This window comes from Schistocerca piceifrons, chromosome X, assembly GCF_021461385.2.
Source record: "Schistocerca piceifrons isolate TAMUIC-IGC-003096 chromosome X, iqSchPice1.1, whole genome shotgun sequence".
In the NCBI taxonomy this organism is placed as follows: domain Eukaryota; kingdom Metazoa; phylum Arthropoda; class Insecta; order Orthoptera; family Acrididae; genus Schistocerca; species Schistocerca piceifrons.
In genome coordinates this window covers 142,442,533-142,464,830 of record NC_060149.1, presented here as the reverse complement: position 1 = coordinate 142,464,830, position 22,298 = coordinate 142,442,533, and the positions used below count along the sequence as shown (strand labels likewise).

The following is a 22,298-nucleotide window of genomic DNA, read 5'->3' as shown; positions in this document are numbered from 1 at the left end:
TGTAACTAATCTACAGAAAAAAATTCCATTGATGAAAAGAGTGCAGTAAGTATAATATTTGGCACTCAGCACCATCATATCATAGACAATTCTAAATATAGTTTTGCTGTACATATATTCTCTTATGACATTTTTGTTGTAAATAGTTGATTAAATTTCAGGAAGAATAATAATAGCTATAATTACAATAGTAGATGGACAAAATTATCTACTTTAAAATTAAACACATTACATCAAATAACATAAAATATTAATTAGCCATCCATCTTGAGTATAAAAAATGTTTGGACACTGAACAAATATGTATTCAGACAGTTAAATTTTTAATTTCTGCTGTTTGGACGAACACTTATGCTAAAATTGGTGCAGACTTCCCACTCTGGTCGAATTTATGCACCCATATACAAGTACTGCCCCATTTACCACTCAGTGGTTGCTACTAGAATTTTGGGCCATGGGTCTGTATTTCTCACAGACCAGACTATGTATTGCCATTAAATTCAGTGATGTAACACCAAAATTTCATTGCCTTCTGATTTGAAGATATGATTCACTGTATTTACTGATTTCTCTTTTGAAAATTTCTGTGGCTAACTACCTTTGTCAGTCAAAATAAACTTGTTACAGAAATATTAAATGTGATTTCGTTGTTCAGGGGCGACGGCTGGCTCTTCTTCAGACTAGCTTCACTACTCCTAATTGCTTTGTAACACCCGCACTTCATAGCCTTCTGATATGCAGATATGAATCACTGTATTTACTGATTTCTCGTTTGAGAAATTCAGTGGCTACTTTCAGAGCCCTAATTCTGAAATTTGTTTTAATGAGTTGCAGAATAAACCACATATAGAACTGTGTATGACCACTCATGGTTACTTTTGAATGCTCTTCTAGCTGACAAGTGTTCTATCACAACAGACACAGGCCAATGAAATCTTCCAACTATCTTTGGTATTACTCAGTGGAGCAATATGCATTACCAAACTTAAAAATCACGTTTTGCTGTACTTCAGTCGTGAAATTCAAATGGCTTGTTTTGTAAGTTAGTGAATGAGCTTTAAACACAGCTCTCACTGTTCTGTAAATTATTTAAGGTTTTGCGACCGTGTTGGCTGCAGATTCCTTGACTTGCACCATAGGGTGGTGGGGTTTCGGGTTCCGCTGACTAGGTCAGGAGTTCACTACACTCAGCTGGCGGCTGACGGGTAGCGGAGGCTGTGTGGCGTGGACTGGGCGGTTTTTTAGGTTAGAAGGCCTCAGGAAAGTACGGGGTGGGCTGCAATCTCAAAGGGTGCATGGCAAATACAGGACGTGCTTGGATCAAGGAACAGTCGGAATTGTAGTTGTAAATTGTTGTAGTTGTGCTGGGAAAGTCCCTGAGCTTCAATCGCTAATAGAAAGCACAGAAGCTGAAATCGTTATAGGTACAGAAAGCTGGCTAACGCCTGAAATAAGTTCTGCAGAAATTTTTACGAAGTATGAGACGGTGTTCAGGAAAGATAGATTAGGCAGAATTGATGGTGGAGTGTTTGTGTCTGTCAGTAGTTGTTTATCTTGTAGCGAAGTCGAAGTAGATACTCCATGCGAATTATTAGGGTGGAGATTATACTTAACAGCCGAACTAAGTTAATAATTGGCTCCTTCTATCGACCCCCAGGCTCCGATGATATAGTTGCTGATAAGTTCAGAGAAAATTTCAGTCTTGTAACAAATAAATACCCGACTCATACGGTTATAGTTGGTGGGGACTTCAACCTTCCCTCGATATATTGGCAAAAATACTTGTTCAAAACCGGTGGTAGGCAGAAAACATCTTCCGAGGTTGTCCTAAATGCTTTCTCCGAAAATTATTTCGAGTGGTTAGTCCATGAACCCACGCGAATTGTAAATGGTTGCGAAAACACACTTGACCTCTTAGCCGCAAACAATCCAGAGCTAATAGAGAGCGTCATGACTGATACAGGGATTAGTGATCACAAGGTCGTTGTAGCTAGGCTCAATACCGTTTCTTTCAAATCCACCAGAAACAAACGCAAAATAATTTTATTTAAAAAGCGGATAAAGTGTCACTAGAAGCCTTCCTAACAGACAATCTCCATTCCTTCCAAACTGACTATGCAAATGTAGACGAGATGTGGCTCAAATTCAAAGATATAGTAGCAACAGCAATTGAGAGATTCATACCTCATAAACTGGTAAAAGATGGAACTGATCCCCCATGGTACACAAAACAGATCCGAACGCTGTTGCAGTGGGAACGGAAAAAGCATGCGAAGTTCAGAAGAATGCAAAATCCCGAAGATTGGCTAAAATTTACAGACGCGCGAAATTTGGCACGGACTTCAATGCGAGATGCCTTTAATAGGTTCCACAACGAAATTTGGTAGAAAATCCAAAGAAATTCTGGTCGTATGTAAAGTACACAAGCGGCAAGACGCAGTCAATTCCTTCGCTGCTCAGTGCCGGCTGTATTCAAACATTATGAATCACCTCGAAGAGAACGATCTATTGATACGTAATCAGCATGGCTTCAGAAAACATCGTTCTTGTGCAATGCAGCTAGCTCTTTATTCGCACGAAGTAATGGCCGCTATCTACAGGGGATCTCAAGTTGATTCCGTATTTCTAGATTTCCGGAAAGCTTTTGACACCGATCCTCACAAGTGACTTCTAATCAAGCTGCGGGCCTATGGGGTATCGTCTCAGTTGTGCGACTGGATTCGCGATTTCCTGTCAGGAAAGTCGCAGTTTGTAGTAATAGACGGCAAATCATTGAGTAAAACTGAAGTGATATCAGGTGTTCCCCAGGGAAGCGTCCTGGGACCTCTGCTGTTCCTGATCTATATAAATGATGTGGGTGACAATCTGAGCAGTTCTCTTAGGTTGTTCGCAGATGACGCTGTAATTTACCATCTAGTAAGGTCATCCGAAGACCAGTATCAGTTGCAAAGCGATTTAGAAAAGATTGCTGTATGGTGTGGCAGGTGGCAGTTGACGCTAAATAACGAAAAGTGTGAGGTGATTCACATGAGTTCCAAACGAAATCCTTGGAATTCGATTACTCGATAAATAGTACAATTCTCAAGGCTGTCGATACAACCAAGTACCTGGGTGTTAAAATTACGAACAACTTCAGTTGGAAAGGCCACATTGATAATATGTGGGGAAGGCGAGCCAAAGGTTGCGTTTCATTGGCAGGACACTTAGAAGATGCAACAAGTCTACTAGAGAGACAGCTTACACTACACTCGTTCGTCCTCTGTTAGAATATTGCTGCTCGGTGTGGGATCCTTACCAGGTGGGATTGACGGAGGACATCAAAAGGGTGCAAAAAAGGGCAGCTCGTTTTCTATTATCACGTAATAGGGGAGAGAGTGTGGCAGATATGATACGCGAGTTGGGATGGAAGTCATTAAAGCAAAGACGGTTTTCGTCGCGGCGAGATCTATTTACGAAATTTCAGTCACCAACTTTCTCTTCCGAATGCGAAAATATTTTGTTGAGCCCAACCTACAAAGGTAGGAATGATCATCAAAATAAAATAAGAGAAATCAGAGCTCGAACAGAAAGGTTTAGGTGTTCGTTTTTCCCGCGCGCTGTTCGGGAGTGGAATGGTAGAGAGATAGTATGATTGAGGTTCGATGAACCCTCTGCCAAGCACTTAAATGTGAATTGCAGAGTAATCATGTAGATGTAGATGTAGTTTTTGGAGTCAATGTTCAGGCTTCCCTATATGATGATACTTTTGTTGTAATTCAAGCCTACACAATCTTCTACATAAAATGTCTTTGAACCAGGGTACATAATGGTCTATGTTAGCATAAGAAGTTATTGACAGCATTAAATGTCAAAAAACATGGGTGGCTGAACATTTTCGTGTAGAAAATAGAATAAAACTTAAAATTTCAATTTATTTGACCAAATGTGTTTCATTTTTAACTCGTTTTTTCTGCCTGTGTTCTAGTTGGTGCAGTGATTTACCTCCTAAAGAAACTCCAAATCCACAATATCTAGCCGACTAAATCTTTTATAGTCACTAGATCTACATATTTTCTTCTATATAACATTTATTATCTGCCACAATCATAAGTACATTTGTGCTGTCACTGGTTTCAGTTTGTTTAACAAATTATCTTCAGATCTCCTACTACCACTGTGCTCCATTAAGGATATCGCATAGCATGCTGTGTCAGCCTGATTTTAATTTGCTTCATTTCTTCTTTCTCCAACTGTGTGACTAGGTACACATTCATACAAAATGACACTCTGTCCAGCAGAACACCAGGATCACGCCTTTACAACAGAATATTTATTATTCGTCAAATTCACAAATACAGATTCCTTTGCAGTTAGCGATTTAAGTCTGATTATCAACTACACTACATCAGTATGGTTGAAAACTACTGGGTATCCCTAAATATATCATGGGTGTGCTATATATGAGAAGTTTCTGTCCAGGTCTATGACTGTGTGTGTTGTCTTTTTGCATAAAATAGTCACTTCTATTATCAAGCTAAATAATTGTGGTGTTATCTACACTCATGTGTAATTGATCAGCATGGAACCACATTTAACCACAAATTATTTAAATAGTTATTAACTTGATTCGTTTCTTTATCTGGTGTGCAGATTACTCAAGGAAAAAGTTAGTAACGAAACTAAACGTATCTTACCTCAAGTCTGTTATACACTGCAAGTGTACTAGCATCAGTGAACAAGAATTTTCTTCACTGTAAACGGTAAGCCTACTAGACAATGAGATCCATCCATAAAATATAAATGAAAAATGTTGTCACCTAAATTCCGTTTTTCGAATTAAAAATACGGATCTTCACACCATATTTTCTCATATTCAGAGTTTACTGCCAGGCCACAAGGACCGCTGCTGTTGTTCTCTGTTTCCATATCGTGAAGGGCCTGCCAAATTTCACTATGTTTGCCAAATATTTGACTGTGTATGGTGCTGTTTGATGTGCTTGTGAAGCATAGAGTGTGTTTGACATGTGTGCGAGGAATTTTGATTGACGGAGGGTTTTACAAGATGGCGGAAGTTATTTGTGTCGATGGTTCGCCGCATATTGTAGCCATTAGTGGTATGCTAGATGGAATGGCATGATAACTAATGAACTTTAATTAAGGTGCATACTGGAGCAGACGAATTCTCTGTTCTCTGAAAGCTGTTAGATCTGTCATCCACCTACCTGTTGGCAGTGTCCCAACAGTAGCTGACACCGAACTTCTTTTCTTCTAGCAGAGATTCAGTTGATGGTTAATTGAAATGATGAATGGGAGAACAGAGAGAGCTGCATACCAGAGAAAATGTATCTTTTCTGGTAAATTTATAGTATATTGTACTTCAAGTAGCACATAAAGGAAACGTAAGCTATCCTGATTTGCAAGTATGACAGTACATTTATAAACAGCAGTTCATATCTCTTCTTGCTGCAGGCCAAAAATACTACACAGAAAATGATAGTAAAGCCTTGAATTAGCTTGGTCAATCTTCTGAACTATGCAGGAGTGGGAGGAGAGAAACCACGAAGAATGTTGATTATCAGCAAGAAAGGTAATAGAAGCCCAGTAATCACTTTGAACAGCACCCTGTCTATGGCGTGCCACACGATAACCAGTATAGCCCTGAATGCCGCTGAATGTAGGTACTGATAGAACTTATTATTATCTCGCGAGTGGAACGACCACCGCGGATAACGATGTACTAAACTTGATCACCGACGCCAAGATGGCGGTTGGCTCCGAGCTGACGACCGTCGTTGCTGTTCACATCCGGTCCACTCAGTTTACTAGTACCAGCTGGCTTCTCTTGCAGTCTTTCGTCACTTTTACTGGCCGAGGAACCCTCAACACAGTACGCATCCGCCAACAATAAAAGGGACGTATAGCCCACCCAACCAATGGGGCTTGTTACCGTTAACACCCCTGTGAATCGGTCAGAGCCCCGGCCCAGTGATTGGTGCTCTTGCTGTGGCGAAAATTCCACGGAAACGGCCGGCCCTAGTGTAGGCTTCCTCGGCGAGTATCCGTGGCCTGAATTTGAAACTAACGGCTGGCTAGCGTCTGCAGATATTCGCAATCTTACGGTATTGTAGAATGAATTGAATTTGGACCCTGAAAATTCGTCCGCCCCCACGAACCCCTGGTCTGCTGCTTAGGCAAGCTGACTGTGGTCCAAAACGTCGTGGGAAATTAATTTGAGGTCAAATAATTGAAGATTAAGGTAACGATCTCTGAGATAATTATTTTATCAGGTCAGGTCAAATGAAAGGTAATGTAACTAATAACCTACATGTGAAGTCAAAATGATTGATTTAATGTGTGTTCTCTCCCTTTGTCACTGAGCTGGACCATGCAGCAGTGTAGTCTAGTGACAGGCCTTGTGACCAGCCCACGAAAAGATTGCACTGTACAATATGTTTGGCGAAAAATCGTTTTATTACAATTTATCTCACTGTATTGTGAGTTTCCACAACTATGGAAACTACGATAAAGGATTAAAAAAAAGCACTGACAATTACCAAAATATATTACGCAAGAAGAGATTACGAACAAAAGCACTGTAGGAAGCAGCTTACGGGCGCTCAACGCCGAAGTTATCAGCGACAAAATCACTATGTAACGCATAACATAAAAGCGAGAGTGCAATGAAATAAACAAAATAGAAATTCTTCGGTTCTTCCACTGACTATGTGGGTTATATGTTCCTACGTTGTGGTAATTTAATGAGATCATTAGAGAAGCAAGTAGAAGAGAATAAAATTTCGCATCTTTTGTCCTCTTTTTCAATGTGAGGGTGAAATAAGTCTAAACAAATTATTAAAAGTTTCACTGTCGATCCGCAGAAAGTTGATGTAATCATCAGGTGCCAGGTGTAACACTGACATTAACAGTTTCTCATGTATATATTTCTTCCTCATTTTAAACCATTTCCTGGACCATCTCTTGATTTCTGCTGCTTTAAACATAGTGCCAGAGTCAATGTCAGAAATACCTTTTCTGCGTTTGTAGCCATTTCCACTAGTCCAAAATACAGTACACACGAGAAGGGTCTACTTCAAATGTAACGTTAAATAGACAAGCGTGCTTGGTGCGTGTACGGGCTTGTTTGACACAATGGTGGCTATATAAGAGCGAATTTAACAGACAATTTACCTCTTTTTACGAGAGCCTCAACGAGTTTTTTTAATTGTCCATTAGAAGCAAGCTGCTGTAATCATCGGGTTCTGAGAGTAATATTTCCTAGCAAATTTTTATAGGTAAATCTCTCTTATTTTAAGGCATTCCCTGGACCAACGTCTCGTTTTCTTCTATTTTAAATACAGTGCCAAAATCAATGCCGGGACTGCTTTGTCTGCATTTGTAGCTGTTCTCACTACTGTTAAACGACTCGCTAACACTAACAGCGTCTGCTTCAGAGTATAGTTAAACTGACATACTTTTTACTTGTGCGGATTTGTTTGACAAATCCGCGACTAGGCAAGGGCTGATTTGACGAACAGGCTTGCGCGTTTACGGAGACCTTAACACTTCTGATATTTTGATGTTCTGTACAAAAAAGCGTCCATTACACCACAGGTACGATATTATGACCAATAATTTGGAGTATTCTTCTCGTTTTAGAGTTATAGTTCTTCTAGATATTTTTGCACGTCTTCAAACCGCCCCACACCAATTTGAACAAGCGCCAAATACCAAATACAGGTTGCGCTATCTATGCTACAGTATGTGCAACATTTAACACGCACTACAGACGTTCAGACAGAAATGTAGACAGCTGATTGAAGTGTTTACAAATTAACATCGCCACAACTACAAAAAGAAACACACGAGCGGTGTGATAACGCATGCTCATTGAGAATGACTAGATGATATAAAAAATATAAATGTTATACGGAAGGTTGGATGTTTGTTTCCATGAGCGTAGATGGTAATAAACAAAATAGCTAGTGGATCCACGGTCTTGGTTCTTCGAAACATTGTGTTCTTCCAGCTGTGCAGTTGACATTGAACTTTGACGGTCACGTGTTAAACAGATAACAGAATTATTAGAGGATTTTGTTGTTCACAAGTCATTCCTGCATATCGTGCGTTGTCAGAAACGTGCGAATTCGGCTGAAGGTAGCATCTAACGCCGGCAGTTTTCAACGATGTCTTCAAACAGTGAGAAATTTGCTTCCAACCATATTTTCTGTTTGTGTACAACAATGATTCAGTCGGTGTTTGGCGTCATTTCTAGTGTGTTGCACCCATTTATGTTCAGTTAGGGCGGTAGGTTTCTCAACAAGTTCGTTCCTTAATCAAGGCTTATAATCAACTATGTGTACGTTGTAGACTTCAAGCCCTTGACTCTTCGTACTTTCTGACCAGAGAAGTGCAGTTATGTGTAATTACATTATGGGTTGTCACATTCTACCAGAAAAAAAATATTTCGAGTATACAATTCGGGCACCAATAATTTGACTCTAATCTGCCATACACAAATGCCGAAACTTGATATCAGTACCACCTCATTTTTCTCTCGATCCACCGTCAAGAGTTGAAAGTGAAAATAAAAACGTAAGGAAGAATCAAGCTTGAAATTGTATTATTTGTTCAACAGTACTGTTTGGAGCACTCCTGACTATTCAAGTCCTTTTTCTTCACTATTCCTCTTCTGCATCTCTTCCATCATTTTCGAAATAAGAAAAACGTAGCGATATGAATTCATCTAAAATCTTACGTAATGTTACTGGGCTTTCAGTATTGCTCCTTTTTTAATATGACCTTTTTCTAGGCAGACATATACCGTAAGTTGTGCCGTACTTTACTTTCTGTTTTAGGTTGTGTGTTAAAGTTTTACAAGTTGAGTGTTCTTTGTTGAATTTCACATTTTTAACATATCTACGTTGCACTGTAATTTGTAGATGATTCACACTAGTACCTTTTTTGTTCATTTACAATTTATTGAAACAAATAAATTGTGATGATAAAGTAGGCATACACCAAAAAACAATGACATCTAACATTCTAAATGTTCATTCTCCAGTTGTCACTCAAATATATAGTTTCTCAAAAATTTGCTGACTTCTAAAATCTACAAACCCCATCGTCATAAGGCATACTTATTTTAAATATATTGTGCACATTTATCTTGAGCTGTTGATTTTTATCATTCTGCTTTGATCCTGGAACTGTCTAGTTCATGTGGATGACGACCTTTAATGTACGAGCCTCCAAAAATGTACTATGATGGAAGGGTATTAAACTCTGAATTTATGAGTATTCAAACAGAAACAAACAAATTGTAACTACTGAAAAAATGTGAGCTTTAACTTCACATCAGTTTGCTCAAAAACAAATAAATGTATCCAAGAAACATTAAAGAGAAAATTGTTGAAACTCGCGCCCTAAGAAAATTTGGGATCTCTGAATTCAGCAAACCAAATAATAGAGGATACAACAAGTAAACAAACAATACATACCATGCACAGTTTCATTCACTGCTTTCTTATGTATCTGAGGAAATGATACTCAGGGCATAAACATATTTAGAATGTAAAAAGTGTGTTGAAGGTAATTTATGGCTTTAAAAAAGTAGAAAATTGTGAATTTTGTTTCACTGAGGTTGGTGTTATATATGTTTCACGTATTTTTATCCATGAAACACACTTACTCAACAGAAACTCTCTCGTGAAAACTTGTAAAACAATGCAAAAAGATGATATTCACTGTTATAGTACCAGAGGACAATCAAAATCTACCAGCTGTTTTCCAAAACATCATCCTATCAAGAAAGTGTACTCTACTGTGGTGTTAAAATATGCTATAACACACTAGAAGAAGTACAAATCACTCCAAAGTCAATATTACAGAGCAAACTAAAGCTGTTTGTCATAAAGAACTGTTTTTTTTCTGTACAAGAATTTTTAACATGAAAGCACAGCAACTTTTCTTTGAATGTAGAGAACCTTAACTCCAGAGTTTGTGAATGTGTACATATTTTGGGGACTAGTGTAGCAGGGGATACAACCCGTCGGCTTTGGACAATGACGTCACAAGTGGCCAATCGAGAAGCGATTCTTCTTAGTGTTGTAGCTCCCTTCAGTGGCTGATAAGTGTTTTTTGGCTTTTTAAAAAAAAAATCTCACGAGATAGAATAAACAGATCCACTTTATTAAGCAATCAGTAAAAAAACGAAACTGAAACATAACAGCAAAAGCGAAAATGGTAAACTGCTCTCTGGCGACTTGTGACGTCATTGTCCAAAGCCGACGGGATGTATCCCCTGCTGCACTAGACCCATATTTTGTTATCCTGACCTGTCTAGGAGCCCATGTATACCCTTTACTCTGTGCTAGAGTTTTACAAAAGAGATGACAGTGTAATTTCAGGTGCAAGAAAGACAGAGACACTACCAGTAATGAACAATAAACAAATTTTTGTGGATTTGTGTAACAAAGTACTCCATGAACTAGTAGCTAAGCTAAGTAATTCTAGAGAAGAGAATTATATCCTCTCAAACCATTAAATATGCCAAGTAAAGACAGTGTAATCTCTTTGATTAAAATAATTAATAAAATATTAAATTAAGATAATTATTGAAAATTTCTGTTGTCAAACCAGTTCACAATAAAGGAGACATGGCACCCTGGTTAAGTATGAACCTATTTCACATATATCTATAATATAAATGATGATAAAATACTGTATGCATAAACAGATGAGCGAATAGTTTGAATCTAATGTCATACTTAGTTGCTCAGAAAATTGGTGGAGCTGAAGTGTTTCTGCAGTCAAAGCAGTTACAAGCATGGTAGCAAAGGTATATACCCTAGTAGCCGTTAAAATTGCAGTTCCCTGAAGGCAACATGCAAAAAACTTCAAATTGGTATGAAGTGTACTACATGCTTGGATGCAGATATAATGAGCGTTTCAACAGAAAGCACATTTTAGTAATGCCAATTACATTATAAAAGATAAGATGAGGCTTTTCATTCAGAAATCACATTTGAAAGTTGGTTATTTGTGAGATCATCAAGTTAGGCTTCATGTAAGAAGAATAAATGTTTAACAGCACATGTCAGAATTCAACAGTGGCAGAATCATTGCCTATCAAGATAGAGGTTTGTAATTCTGCCATGTTGCTCCTCGCATTGGTTGAAACCCCCAACTGTCATGCGAATGTGGTATCAATGCGCTCAAGGGGGCCATACTAAATGTCATGCAGAATGTCAGTGTCCCCATGTTATTAGTGCTTGAGAGGACAGACACATTGTTTACTCTGCTGTGCAGGACCTTACAGCCATATCACATACTTTTATTCAGGAAACGGTCGTCTCTGCAGCAATACAAGTATCCACACAAAAAGTGCAATGATGTCTGAATCTCCACAGACTGTGAGCATGACGATCATGTTGCAGTTTCCCTTGATGCGACAGCAGAGCGAGTCTCATTGATAGTGGTACACCTAACAACAGTACTGGACACATGAGTGGCACCACATCATGTTTTCATACGAGTCCCATTCTGTAGTCAGCATCACAATGGATGTCTCTACATGTGCCAGCTCCAAGGAGAATGGACATTGCCAGACTGTGTTTGTCACCTTTATGCTGACATGGTGGTATGGGACGCCATTGAGTACACAAAATGACCACCTCTGGTTAGTGTAACTGGTAATTTATTCTACAAGCAGTACATTTTTGGAGTGTTAAGGCCAGAGGCTGTGCGCTGTCTCCAAGACGTTATCTTTCAACAAGATAATTCAGTACCACACATTGCTCATGCTGTCCTCTCCTACCAACACACAAAGAGCATTTGACTTTTGCCTTGGCCAGCACAGTTTCCAGATCTCTTCCCAAATGAAAACCTGTGGCAAGGATTGCTTGAGGACTAGCCTATTTCACTCACCAGGTATTATGACTGATGAACTCTGGCACAGACTTCAGCAAAGCCTTTGGTAGAGTAGACCACACAATTCTGATAAATAAACTGGAAGCTCTAGGTATAAGAGGGGTACCAAATAAGAAATAAGTGGTTTCGTTCATACCTTTTAAAAAAATAAAAAACTTCGATAATGTCATAAAATGCATTTCTAACCCAGAATACATTAATATTGGAGTCCCCCAGGAAGTGTCCTTGGATCAATACTTTTCTAGGTATATATCAATGATTTTCACCCAGAGTGTCAAACGTAGTGAAACCATACTGTTTGCTGATGACAGTAACATTCTAATCAGTAAAACATCAACAAATGTACAAAGCTGAAGAAACACTTATCCACATATGCAGATGGGTAGACAAAACAAATTAACTTTAAATGTAAAAAAAAAAGACAGTGTTAGTTTCCGCATAAAAAGAAAGCATTAGTTTCCACATCAGCAGAAAACACAAAAATAACTCTTTAAAAGTGAAATATCAGCTCATAGAGTGTGTATTACAAACAAAACTTCTAGTGAAGCATGTTGATGCACAACTAAAACGGACTGAGCGTGTTACTGCCCTTGGTAAATAAACAGCTTCAGCATGCTTTGCACTTAGAATAACAAATTCTGTGTGTAGTAGCTAATGCACTGGAACAACATATTTTGCATATGTTCCTTCTGTGATGAGTTATGGGATAATGTTGTTGGGAACAAATGAGCAGAACAGACAGATAATCTTTAAGCTAAAAAAAAGGGCAGTATGCATTGTGAAAAAGTAGCGAGAGAACTCACTGCATTGAGTTGTTTAAATCAATGGGAATCTTGACTGTTCCATGTGAGTATATTTTGCAAATATTGATCCACATTAAAAAAGATGTTGATCAGTATCTAACAAACAGGTCTCTACACAAACATCGAACCAGATCCACCCACCAGTTACATCTCAATATAAACAAAACAAAAACCCAAAATAGTGCCTTATATAATGTAATTAAACTGCACAATAAACTACCACTAGAAATCAAAGACAAAAGTGAAATATATGCCTGCAGGAATACCTTAAAAATTATTTTTTAGGAAGTGTTTTTATACTGTAAACGAATACCTGAAATGATGTGTAAATTTTGTTGACAATTAAGAGCCATTTTACAGTATGTTCAGTAGAACAGTGAAATACAGTAAGGCACGAAGTGTATATATGTACTTATATGTGTAACTGTGTACATTTATGTATATCTGTGCCTGTATTTTACATTTACATTGTCAATGGATGGATGGATAAATAAATATAAATAATAAACCTGGTCTTATGTGAAATATGTAACACGTCACTAAATCAAGACATTTTTCCAGAAAGACTGAAATATACCACTGCTAAACCCCCCTTTAAGAAAGGTGATATGAGAGATGTCAGTAACTACCGACATGTTTCACTGTTGACATCATTTTCCAAAATCTTTGAGAAGGTGAGGTGTTCTGCAATAATATCTCATCTTTGCAACAATGATATCCTTAGCAAATCCCAGTTTGTGTTTTAGGAGAGTTACTGTACTGAGAATGCCATTTACATGTTCATTCACCAAATTTTGCATTGCCACTTGGTATTTTCTGCACCATATTTAAGGCATTTGACTGTGTACTTCACAGTATTCTCATAGATAATTTGAAGTTTTATGGAACTGATGGTATAGTAAATGCTCTTCCGTCTGATATCTAACAATCAGAATTAGTTCTTTTTGCAGATTACACTACTATTGTAAGCAATCCAAACATACATACAGAAGTAGAAGAAATGGTAAACAACATTCTTTAAAGTGTGATTCTCTGGTTTTACGCAAATTGTCTCACCCTCAGTTTTAAAAAGACACAACATATTCAATTCTGCACACCTAGGGGTACTACACCAATGATAACTGTAACACATGGAGAGGAAATAATAAATGGGGTGGAAACTTCAAAATTCTTAGGTGTCCATATTGATGAGAATAGGTGTCCTTATTGATGAGAATTTTAACTGGAAAAAGCATGTTTTGGAACTCTTAAAACAACCCAGGTCAACCACATTTTGCACTTAGAATCATTGCAAATCTTGGGGAGAGAGAAATCAGTAAGTTGACAAATTTTCATTCAAAATTTCGTATGGAATAATGTTCTTGAGTTACTCACCTTTAAGAAAGAAAGTCTCAATTGCTCAAATATCTGCTGTAAGAATAATATATGCTTCTCACTCATAATCGTCTTGTAGAGATCTGTTTAAGGAGTTCGGCATTCCCATTATTGCTTGACAGTGTATTTATTCCCTCATGAAGTTTGTTGCAAATAATCCACTACAGTTGAAAAGGAACAATGATGTACATAGAATGAAATTTTCTCTCTACAGCGGAGTGTGTGCTGATATGAAACTTCCTGGCAGATTAAAACTGTGTGCCGGACCGAGACTCGAACTCGGGACCTTTGCTTTTCGCGGGCATGGCTAAGCCATGTCTCCACATATCCTTTCTTTCAGGAGTGCTAGTTCTGCAAGGTTCCCAGGAGAGCTTCTGTAAAGTTTGGAAGGTAGGAGATGAGGTACTGGCAGAAGTAGAACTGTGAGTCGTGCTTGGGTAGCTCAGTCGGTAGAGCACTTGCCCGTGGAAGGCAAAGGTCCCGAGTTCGAGTCTCGGTCCGGCACACAGTTTTAATCTGCCAGGAAGTTTCAATGATGTACATAATTGCAATTCCACTATATGGAATATATAATATAACTGTGAAATGGAATTGTCATCAACAATTTGTCATTGTAGATCCAGACTAGTATCAACCAACACTGAAGGAAATAAAGACATAGTAAAAGAGTTGAAGAAATAATGCCCAGGTGCCGATGATATCCAGTTTGTGTGTGTTCAGAAGAGCAGAATGCAATTCAAGAGAAACTTCACCAACTAATAGTGAAGATGTGGACAGTGTAATAAAGTGTAGGAGGTTGGAGACCAGTGATAATGTGTGTAATTTGCAAGGAGGTTGACTGTAAAAAATGTACACACAGTTTCTCTCCTCCATACATTGTGCAGATTTTTCCCCAGCTGTGTGTTAGGTAGAAGTATGCCATCAGTGGGGGCGGGGGGGGGGGGGGGGGGGGGGGGGGGGGAAAGATGAGTACCCGGGTGGTTTTCAGAAAGATTCATCCACATCTGTGTGCTCTGACAGCTCAGTGAGATTTTGTGCATGTGCTTTTTGTGGACTTCAAGGAAGCCATATGACATTATTCACTTTAGAAGCCTAAAGTACTACATGGTACAGTTCGGGATACCTAAGGAATGTATTACCCGAGTTAGAATATGTATAAGTAACACAGAAAGTAAGGTGAGACTGTACAATACAACCAGAGATAAATTTATATAGTCATGTTGTTCCTCTTTGGAAAAAATAATGAAAGTAATGTTCTGCAAAAGTCACAAGAGAATCCCAGCTGGTAATAGGATTATCACTAGCTGGGCAACTACTGACAGTGTGACCATATCATCAAGGTCCAATCAAGAAGTGGTGAAAATGAGTGAATGATGCCATGGAGACTGCAATGAGTGCGACTGATGCTGTAAATGAACCAAAGAGAGAATATCATGTCATTGGTAGGAAAAATCAGGATAGTCATTTGTTTATTTGTGCTACTAACTTTCCAACTGTGCACCCCTACTGAAAACATATTTCATCATTGTGAAGTCACCAGTGTGCTTGCCACAGGAAGAGCTGTGGGGCTAGTCATGCGCTACAGCAAAAATAGCATGTTAATAACGTAATGCTGTATTTGTAATTTAGTTGGATATTATAGCTTGCAAACTCGAGTAGCATTTCCTTCTTAGTTTAATAAAACAGTCAGTTATATTAGCCACTGGAACTACGAACAGAAGTGTTCATTTTTCCATGTGCTTTACTAAACAAAAAACGAATTGCTAAAATACTTTTCTTGATATGCTTAAAAATATAAAGCTTATCAGATTTCTCATGATCTGAAATATAGTGGTTATGACACTGGATTGTATTTTGTAGTGGAGTACAAATCCCTGACACACTATCCAGATCTATGTTTTTCATGGTTTTTCCTAATTTCATGCAGGTGATGGTTACAGTTTCATCAGTGAAGCCGCAAGCAATTTCCTTCTTCATCATTGCCAGTGTACTGTAGTGCTCAGTTGTTAATGATCTAAATGTTGGTGGGACATCAAACAATAACCTTTCCTATATTATAAAAATGAAAGCTAGAGGCAAACTTAACACTCAAATCATCATAGAAACAGCGAGAACTTCATAGCCCACGTAAAACATCTAGTACAATTTGCAGTCTTCAGTGATCACTAAAAATAGATTACTCTTAGTATAAATTAATAATTTTACTTCTACAATGGGTTCAATCTTTCACATTGCACACCTATAAATATTGTAAACTGAAGTCTGCAGCGGTATTTTTCTAACTGAATGTGAAGGCTAATGTCAGGAACTAGTGTAGGGATTTTGATACAGGTTTCACTAATTGATGAGGAAGGTTTGTGTGTGTAATTTATCACCACTATGCCAGACAATTTGTCCAACAGTAGAAACTTAGAACCACCCCTGCAAAGCTGCAGTGGGTCACTAGTGATATAAATATGAAAAACATTTGTGTGAGGCATCACTGATTATTAATAAAATTATCATCTTTTTATTTTATTTTTTTCTTAGAGTTCAGAATTGCACTGGTTCAACTTGTGGTTGGTGGAACAAAGGAAAATAATGTAAAAAAAGCCATAGACTTCATTAAGCAAGCGAAGGAAAAAGGATCTGATGTTGTCATTCTTCCTGAATGCTTCAACTCACCATATGGAACAAGTAAGAACACAGAAATGTCAGTATCTCTCTCTCTCTCTCTCTCTCTCTCTCTCTCTCTCTCTCTCTCTCTCTCTCTCAGCTTTAAATGTGTGGGGAAAATTTCTAACTTTTTGCAGATAATTGGTGAAATTGAAGTTAGAAGTGAAATAATGCTTATACGGTTCATTCATTAAGACTGGCCAATTATTTCTACTTTCCTAATTAAAAAAGATGAGGAGGTTCACCATCCTGAATGATGTCATTGACAACAGAACATGAAATTGTAATATATAAAATGGCAGCCGCTATTATTGTCCGTTATTGTAGCTTAATATTACCAATACTTGCTTTCTGTGACTGTGTATCTTTAGTATGCTCTGTTCAGAAATTTTTAAGCTGGTTGAGTTTCTTGCACTTTGAGCTGAAGTCATTTATTGTTAAATCTGTTATTGTTTTCTGGTTTATTTTGCACTTTTAAAGTCTGTGCTGCTTCTTCCATAATTACTCACTGCTGTACATTTTGACTGGATTCACTAGTTGTTTTCTCAGAGCAGAAATATTGTGTACAGACTTTTAAGTAGTTATGAATTATGTTCATGCTGTTGTCATGGTTTGTTGTTAACTATTATGCAGCTAGTGTTTTACGCGTCATATAGCTTTGAACTGGCCAGTAGGATAATTTTTGTAGGTGTGAAACCCAACAGGAAGTTTGCCAGGAGGAAGAGAATGATAGGAGCTAACTCCCAGCCAAATTAAGTGTACACAAACAAATTTTCATTATATTTTACTGTACATGTAACAATGGGCATTGGGTTACTTGTTTTGTCCCTAGGGTTATTCAGTTCCTCTATTCGATGCCAGTGCTCCATACAGGGCAAGTAATTTCTCAAAATGCACATTGTTCTCACCATCTGCTTGATGTTTTCTTTCTTCCTTGCTTCCTCATTCTTTTCTAAAATCATCCCACCTCTTCATTTTTATTTCTTTTCAGCAGTCTCTGTATTGTGTCATCTTAAAATGACAGAACCAGTTTCCTTCCTAATCATGTCCAATTTTGAGCATGTCCTCCATCACAAATGACCTTATTGTCAATGAGAAATGAAACCATGATCTTATTTTTCCTTCTGTCTGTTTTGACTGTTTTTTACTACCATTTCTCTTTCTAGAATTTGAAATGTTTTGGCGGAGAGAGAGAGAGAGAGAGAGAGAGAGAGAGAGAGAGAGAGAGAGAATGAGAATGAGAATGTTTTAGCTGAATCCTTTTATGTTTTGCTGGTATCCTTTGTATTCTTAAAGTTTTTATTGTGTAGCTTTCTGATTTATTTGTTGACGATTTGGAAGGACAGATTGCTACTCTCCATATAGAAAAGGTGTTCAGTTGTATACAGGCACAATGAAAAAGACTGTTAAAATGTTAATTTGGATAAAATCCTTATTCTCCAGTAGGAAACATGCACATATTCACATGCTAGTGCCCTGAGACAGTGCCTATGTGTGTTGTACTTGTGTGAATGTGTGTGTTTTCTACTGCAGAAGGACTTTAGCTGAAAGCTTTATTACTTTCACAGTCTTTTTCATTGTGCCTGTCTGAGGGTCAGTGCCTTCTCCACATGATATGTAGCAATCTATCCTTCCCATATTGTTGTCATTCCATCCTGGACTTTCCATTGTTTGATTTATTAATTGACATATTTCAGAATATTTCTCCAGTTATGCTGAGGAAATTCCCAGTGGTGAGACAAGCAAAGCATTATCACAAGCAGCTAAAGAAAATAATGTCTATTTAATTGGTGGGTCTATTCCTGAACGGGATGGAAATAAGTTATATAACACTTGCACAATCTGGAATAGATCCGGCCAGATGGTGGCTAAACACCGAAAGGTAACTTGAAACTACTGATTCCAGTTGGTAAATAAACAAATGTCCACAAAAGACAGACGTAAAGTTAAATTCACAGCTCATCGAACAGTTTTAAACATGTTGCAAATGTGTAGCGCATTAACCGCCTGACACATAATAATATTTACCCACAGGAATAAATACTAGGGATTGTAGGAATGTCAATGAGGTTGATTTTTCAGTATCAAAAATTTGTGATGCTCTTTTTACATAATCTTAGAGTAACAGTTCTGAAGCATATACTTTATCAGGTATAGCACATTACTCTGTTTGCCCTAAAACAGATGTGGTGTTATGGTTTGATAAGTGAACTGGGGTGAGAATAATTGAAACAGAGGTGCATTTTGTTACAGTGAGATCTTTCCATGAATTTTAACCATTAGCTAGTTATTTTGAATTCCAAAACGTTTTGTTAACTTCCACTTACATAGGTAGAAATGTCCATCATAATAAGATAAGAGAAGCCAGAGCTAGCTTGGAAAGATTTAGATGTTTGTTTCTCCCACATGCTGTTTGAGAGTGGGATGGTAGAGAAATATTTGTAGTCTGGAAATGTAGTTGAAACTTCTTCAGAATCTGAAAAAACCCCAAGAGAAATTGTGAAACACTTGGGAAAGGATCATGCTTTAGCCAAATGTTTTGTTTATAAAAAAAATTATTTTGGCCATATATGGATATACAGGTTGCAATATAAAATTTCCTGTACAGATTTTGAGGACTTGTAGTGGGGACCAAGATGGTTAAGTTTAGCATTGGAACTCGTGTCCAGAAATACATCGTTTTCCTGCTACTCACAAAATACTACAGCAAATGTTGCTCTCTGACTCTTGCTGTGTGCTATCTAGGTCTACTTAATAAGTACGCTCCATGTGATGATTACCAACAGCAACACTGGTACCTTTGTACCATGTTCAGTTACACTTCATCACCAATCCCTGGTCCTCCGGCACCCACTGTAGCCATAACCTATACCAGTAGGTCTTCTTCAGACCCCACAGTGGTCTTGTAAATCAAGGATTTCATGTGACCCAACACGTAGAAGTCAAGCAGGTTCAAGTCAGGCAAACATGCAGACCAAACAGTCAGGTCACTGTGACCATCTATCCACTATTGCCCAAATCATTAGTCCTATGACCTCGGAACACACATGTGAAATGAGGTGGTATACCATAATGCTGGAACCACAAGTTTTGATGCACATGCAGTTGTGCATCTTCCAAGGGCCCATGCAGCATGCCATCAAGAAATGACAAGTATGCATCACCCATAAGATGTGGTCGATTAAGGTATTGCCCAGTCACATGTCCAGCCAGTATCCCTGTCCAAGTGTTCAAACCATATTGTTCCTGAAACCCATGGTGGCAAGCAGCATCCTGATTTTCATCATCTCACATGACTGTTGTGGTAATTGAGAACACCTTCCCTGGTAAATTGGGTTTAATCCGTAAAAAGGATCTGCCTTGGGAGGTCAGATTTCACCACACAACATTACAAGAACCACCTGTGGAAGTGGGCTCATGATGTAAAATCCTGTGGCTGCATTGCCTGTAACTTCAGGGGGTGGTACTGGTGTAACTGCTGTTCATGTGTAACATGCCAGCCAGTTTGGTGATCCACAGTCAGTCTACCTGCTATGTCTCTGGGACTCATCATTGCATCTTATTCTACTGCATGAAGTACAGCCTCTTCAAACTTGGATATGTGGCACTGCCATGGAACACCACAGTCGGGCCTGCTAGTGGGGAATTTACATGTTTCTGAGGCCTGCTGGTACATTGTACCAAAGAGGGAGTGCAAAGGTGTCTAACAATGTGGAAAACCCTGTGCATACAACTGATGTTCAGCCTTCCCATTGCATTGAACTTCACTGTACAGTAAGATCATATCAGTATATTCTGCAAACATGTAGTTCACTATGGTCACCAGTAACACACTAAAAATGAAATGTACATACAGCTTGCATTCTGTACTGTAGTGAATGATTACTAGTGCATGATAGTACAGTGTGAACAAAGACAACCAGCACAACAGCACGTACAAACCTCTCTGAGTAGATCACAAATTCAACTGAATGGCATGTAAACATAATACCCTAGTCAGTGGCACTGAAAATGCAGGGGATCTGAATGCATGTTGTGGTATTTTCTGTGTAGCAGGGAAACTGTACATTTCCATACGTGACTTCCTGTACCGAACTTAACCGTCTTGGACCTCACTACACTCCTTAACATCTGTAAATGGAATTTAGTTACACCCTGTATTTATCATTTAACTTCAAGGCACATGGTGTTTATGAGGCCCAGTTTCTGTATTTATTTATGTATTTGTGTGTGTATACAGGGACATGTATAACGTAGATAAGAGTAGAATTTTCTGTGTATTCTTGCAGTCGACTCAGGATAATGCAATGTATGATGATGTCTGCACATTTTTGTATACATTGGTTTTCCTTATGTTACATTGCAAGATTTGTGCCCAGGAGTACTTGGAAGCCAATGCAGGGTATTTCCATAACAGCACTCAAAAAATGTAACCGGGCATAGAGAATGCTCCGCTGAGCAATTTGAGGCAGGGAACGTGGGGTTGGAGATGCCGTGTTAATAAGGAGATATGGAAGTAAACTTTTCTACTTCTTTGCCTAGCATTACTGTTTTCCAGCTTATTTACAACCAACACACATAAAAGTTTGCATGTACATTCTTCGTTTTGTGCAAGGAAATGAGGACAATGAGCCTGAGTACTAGGACGTATTTCCTGTTCGCCTGATTAGAAGGGAAGGTCCTATCCCATGGAGTGCAAGGTCAGCCGACCTGAGTCCCCTGGATTATTTCCTATGAGGATGTCTAAAGTCACTTGTGTATGAGACCCCAGCGGATACGGTGATGGAATTAGTTGCCAGAATTGTAGCTGCCTCTGATTGGATTTTAAATGCACCAGGGATATTTGTCAGGGTGCATCAGAATCTTGTTCGGTGATGTCATGCCTGCATTGAGGTTGATGACCATCAGTTTCAGCACTTTTGTAAGATGCAGTACAAATGGTATGTTCATTGTGTCAATGTTGGTATTTGCAGTTAACTTAACTAATGTAAATTAAGCTGGCTTCTCTGACCCCAGGTTCTCTACCTCAAATTGTTCTGTGGAGCATCCTCTATGTCCAGTCAAATTTTTGCGTGCTTTCATGGAAACACCCTGTGTAATGTTTCTAATGTCATTAACATTTTTATTTCTACTAGTGCAGGTATCTATATGATTTAACTTTTTTGCTTTTAAAATTTAGATTTTTTTATAATAATCTAAAGTAATGTGCCTTTCACATATGTGTAGGAGACTGTTGATCATGAACATAAAGTTTGGAACTTGTCCAGTACATGAAATAACCGTTAAATTGCAGTGAAGGTCAAACAACAGTAAAAGACCAACACCAAATCTTCATTTTACAAACTACTACAATTTTTCATCATAATTGTCAGCTACAGTAAATTCTGACAACAATGTAAATGGATAACACAAATAGTATGATTCAATCTTTTTGGCATATACCATCTGTTTTAGTGCATACAGCTGTAACTGCTGTCTACATCAAAACATGGTGTATGCATGTTGTCAGAAGTGGTGCCACTTAGCTCTTGTTTAAAAATGAAAGCACCACAGCATGGT

At 38.3% G+C, this 22,298-nt stretch overlaps 1 protein-coding gene across 1 annotated transcript in view; it reads left to right on the top strand.

The window, feature by feature from the left end:
- Window positions 1-7,907: 7,907 nt before the first annotated feature.
- LOC124722853 (omega-amidase NIT2) overlaps window positions 7,908-22,298 on the top strand; it is a 34,066-nt gene continuing 19,675 nt past the window's right edge. The window contains exons 1-3 of the mRNA XM_047247979.1: window positions 7,908-8,175; window positions 16,614-16,760; window positions 18,437-18,621. Coding sequence (XP_047103935.1) covers window positions 8,163-8,175; window positions 16,614-16,760; window positions 18,437-18,621 — 345 coding nt within the window. The 5' untranslated portion in view covers window positions 7,908-8,162. The remainder of the gene's footprint in view (window positions 8,176-16,613; window positions 16,761-18,436; window positions 18,622-22,298) is intronic.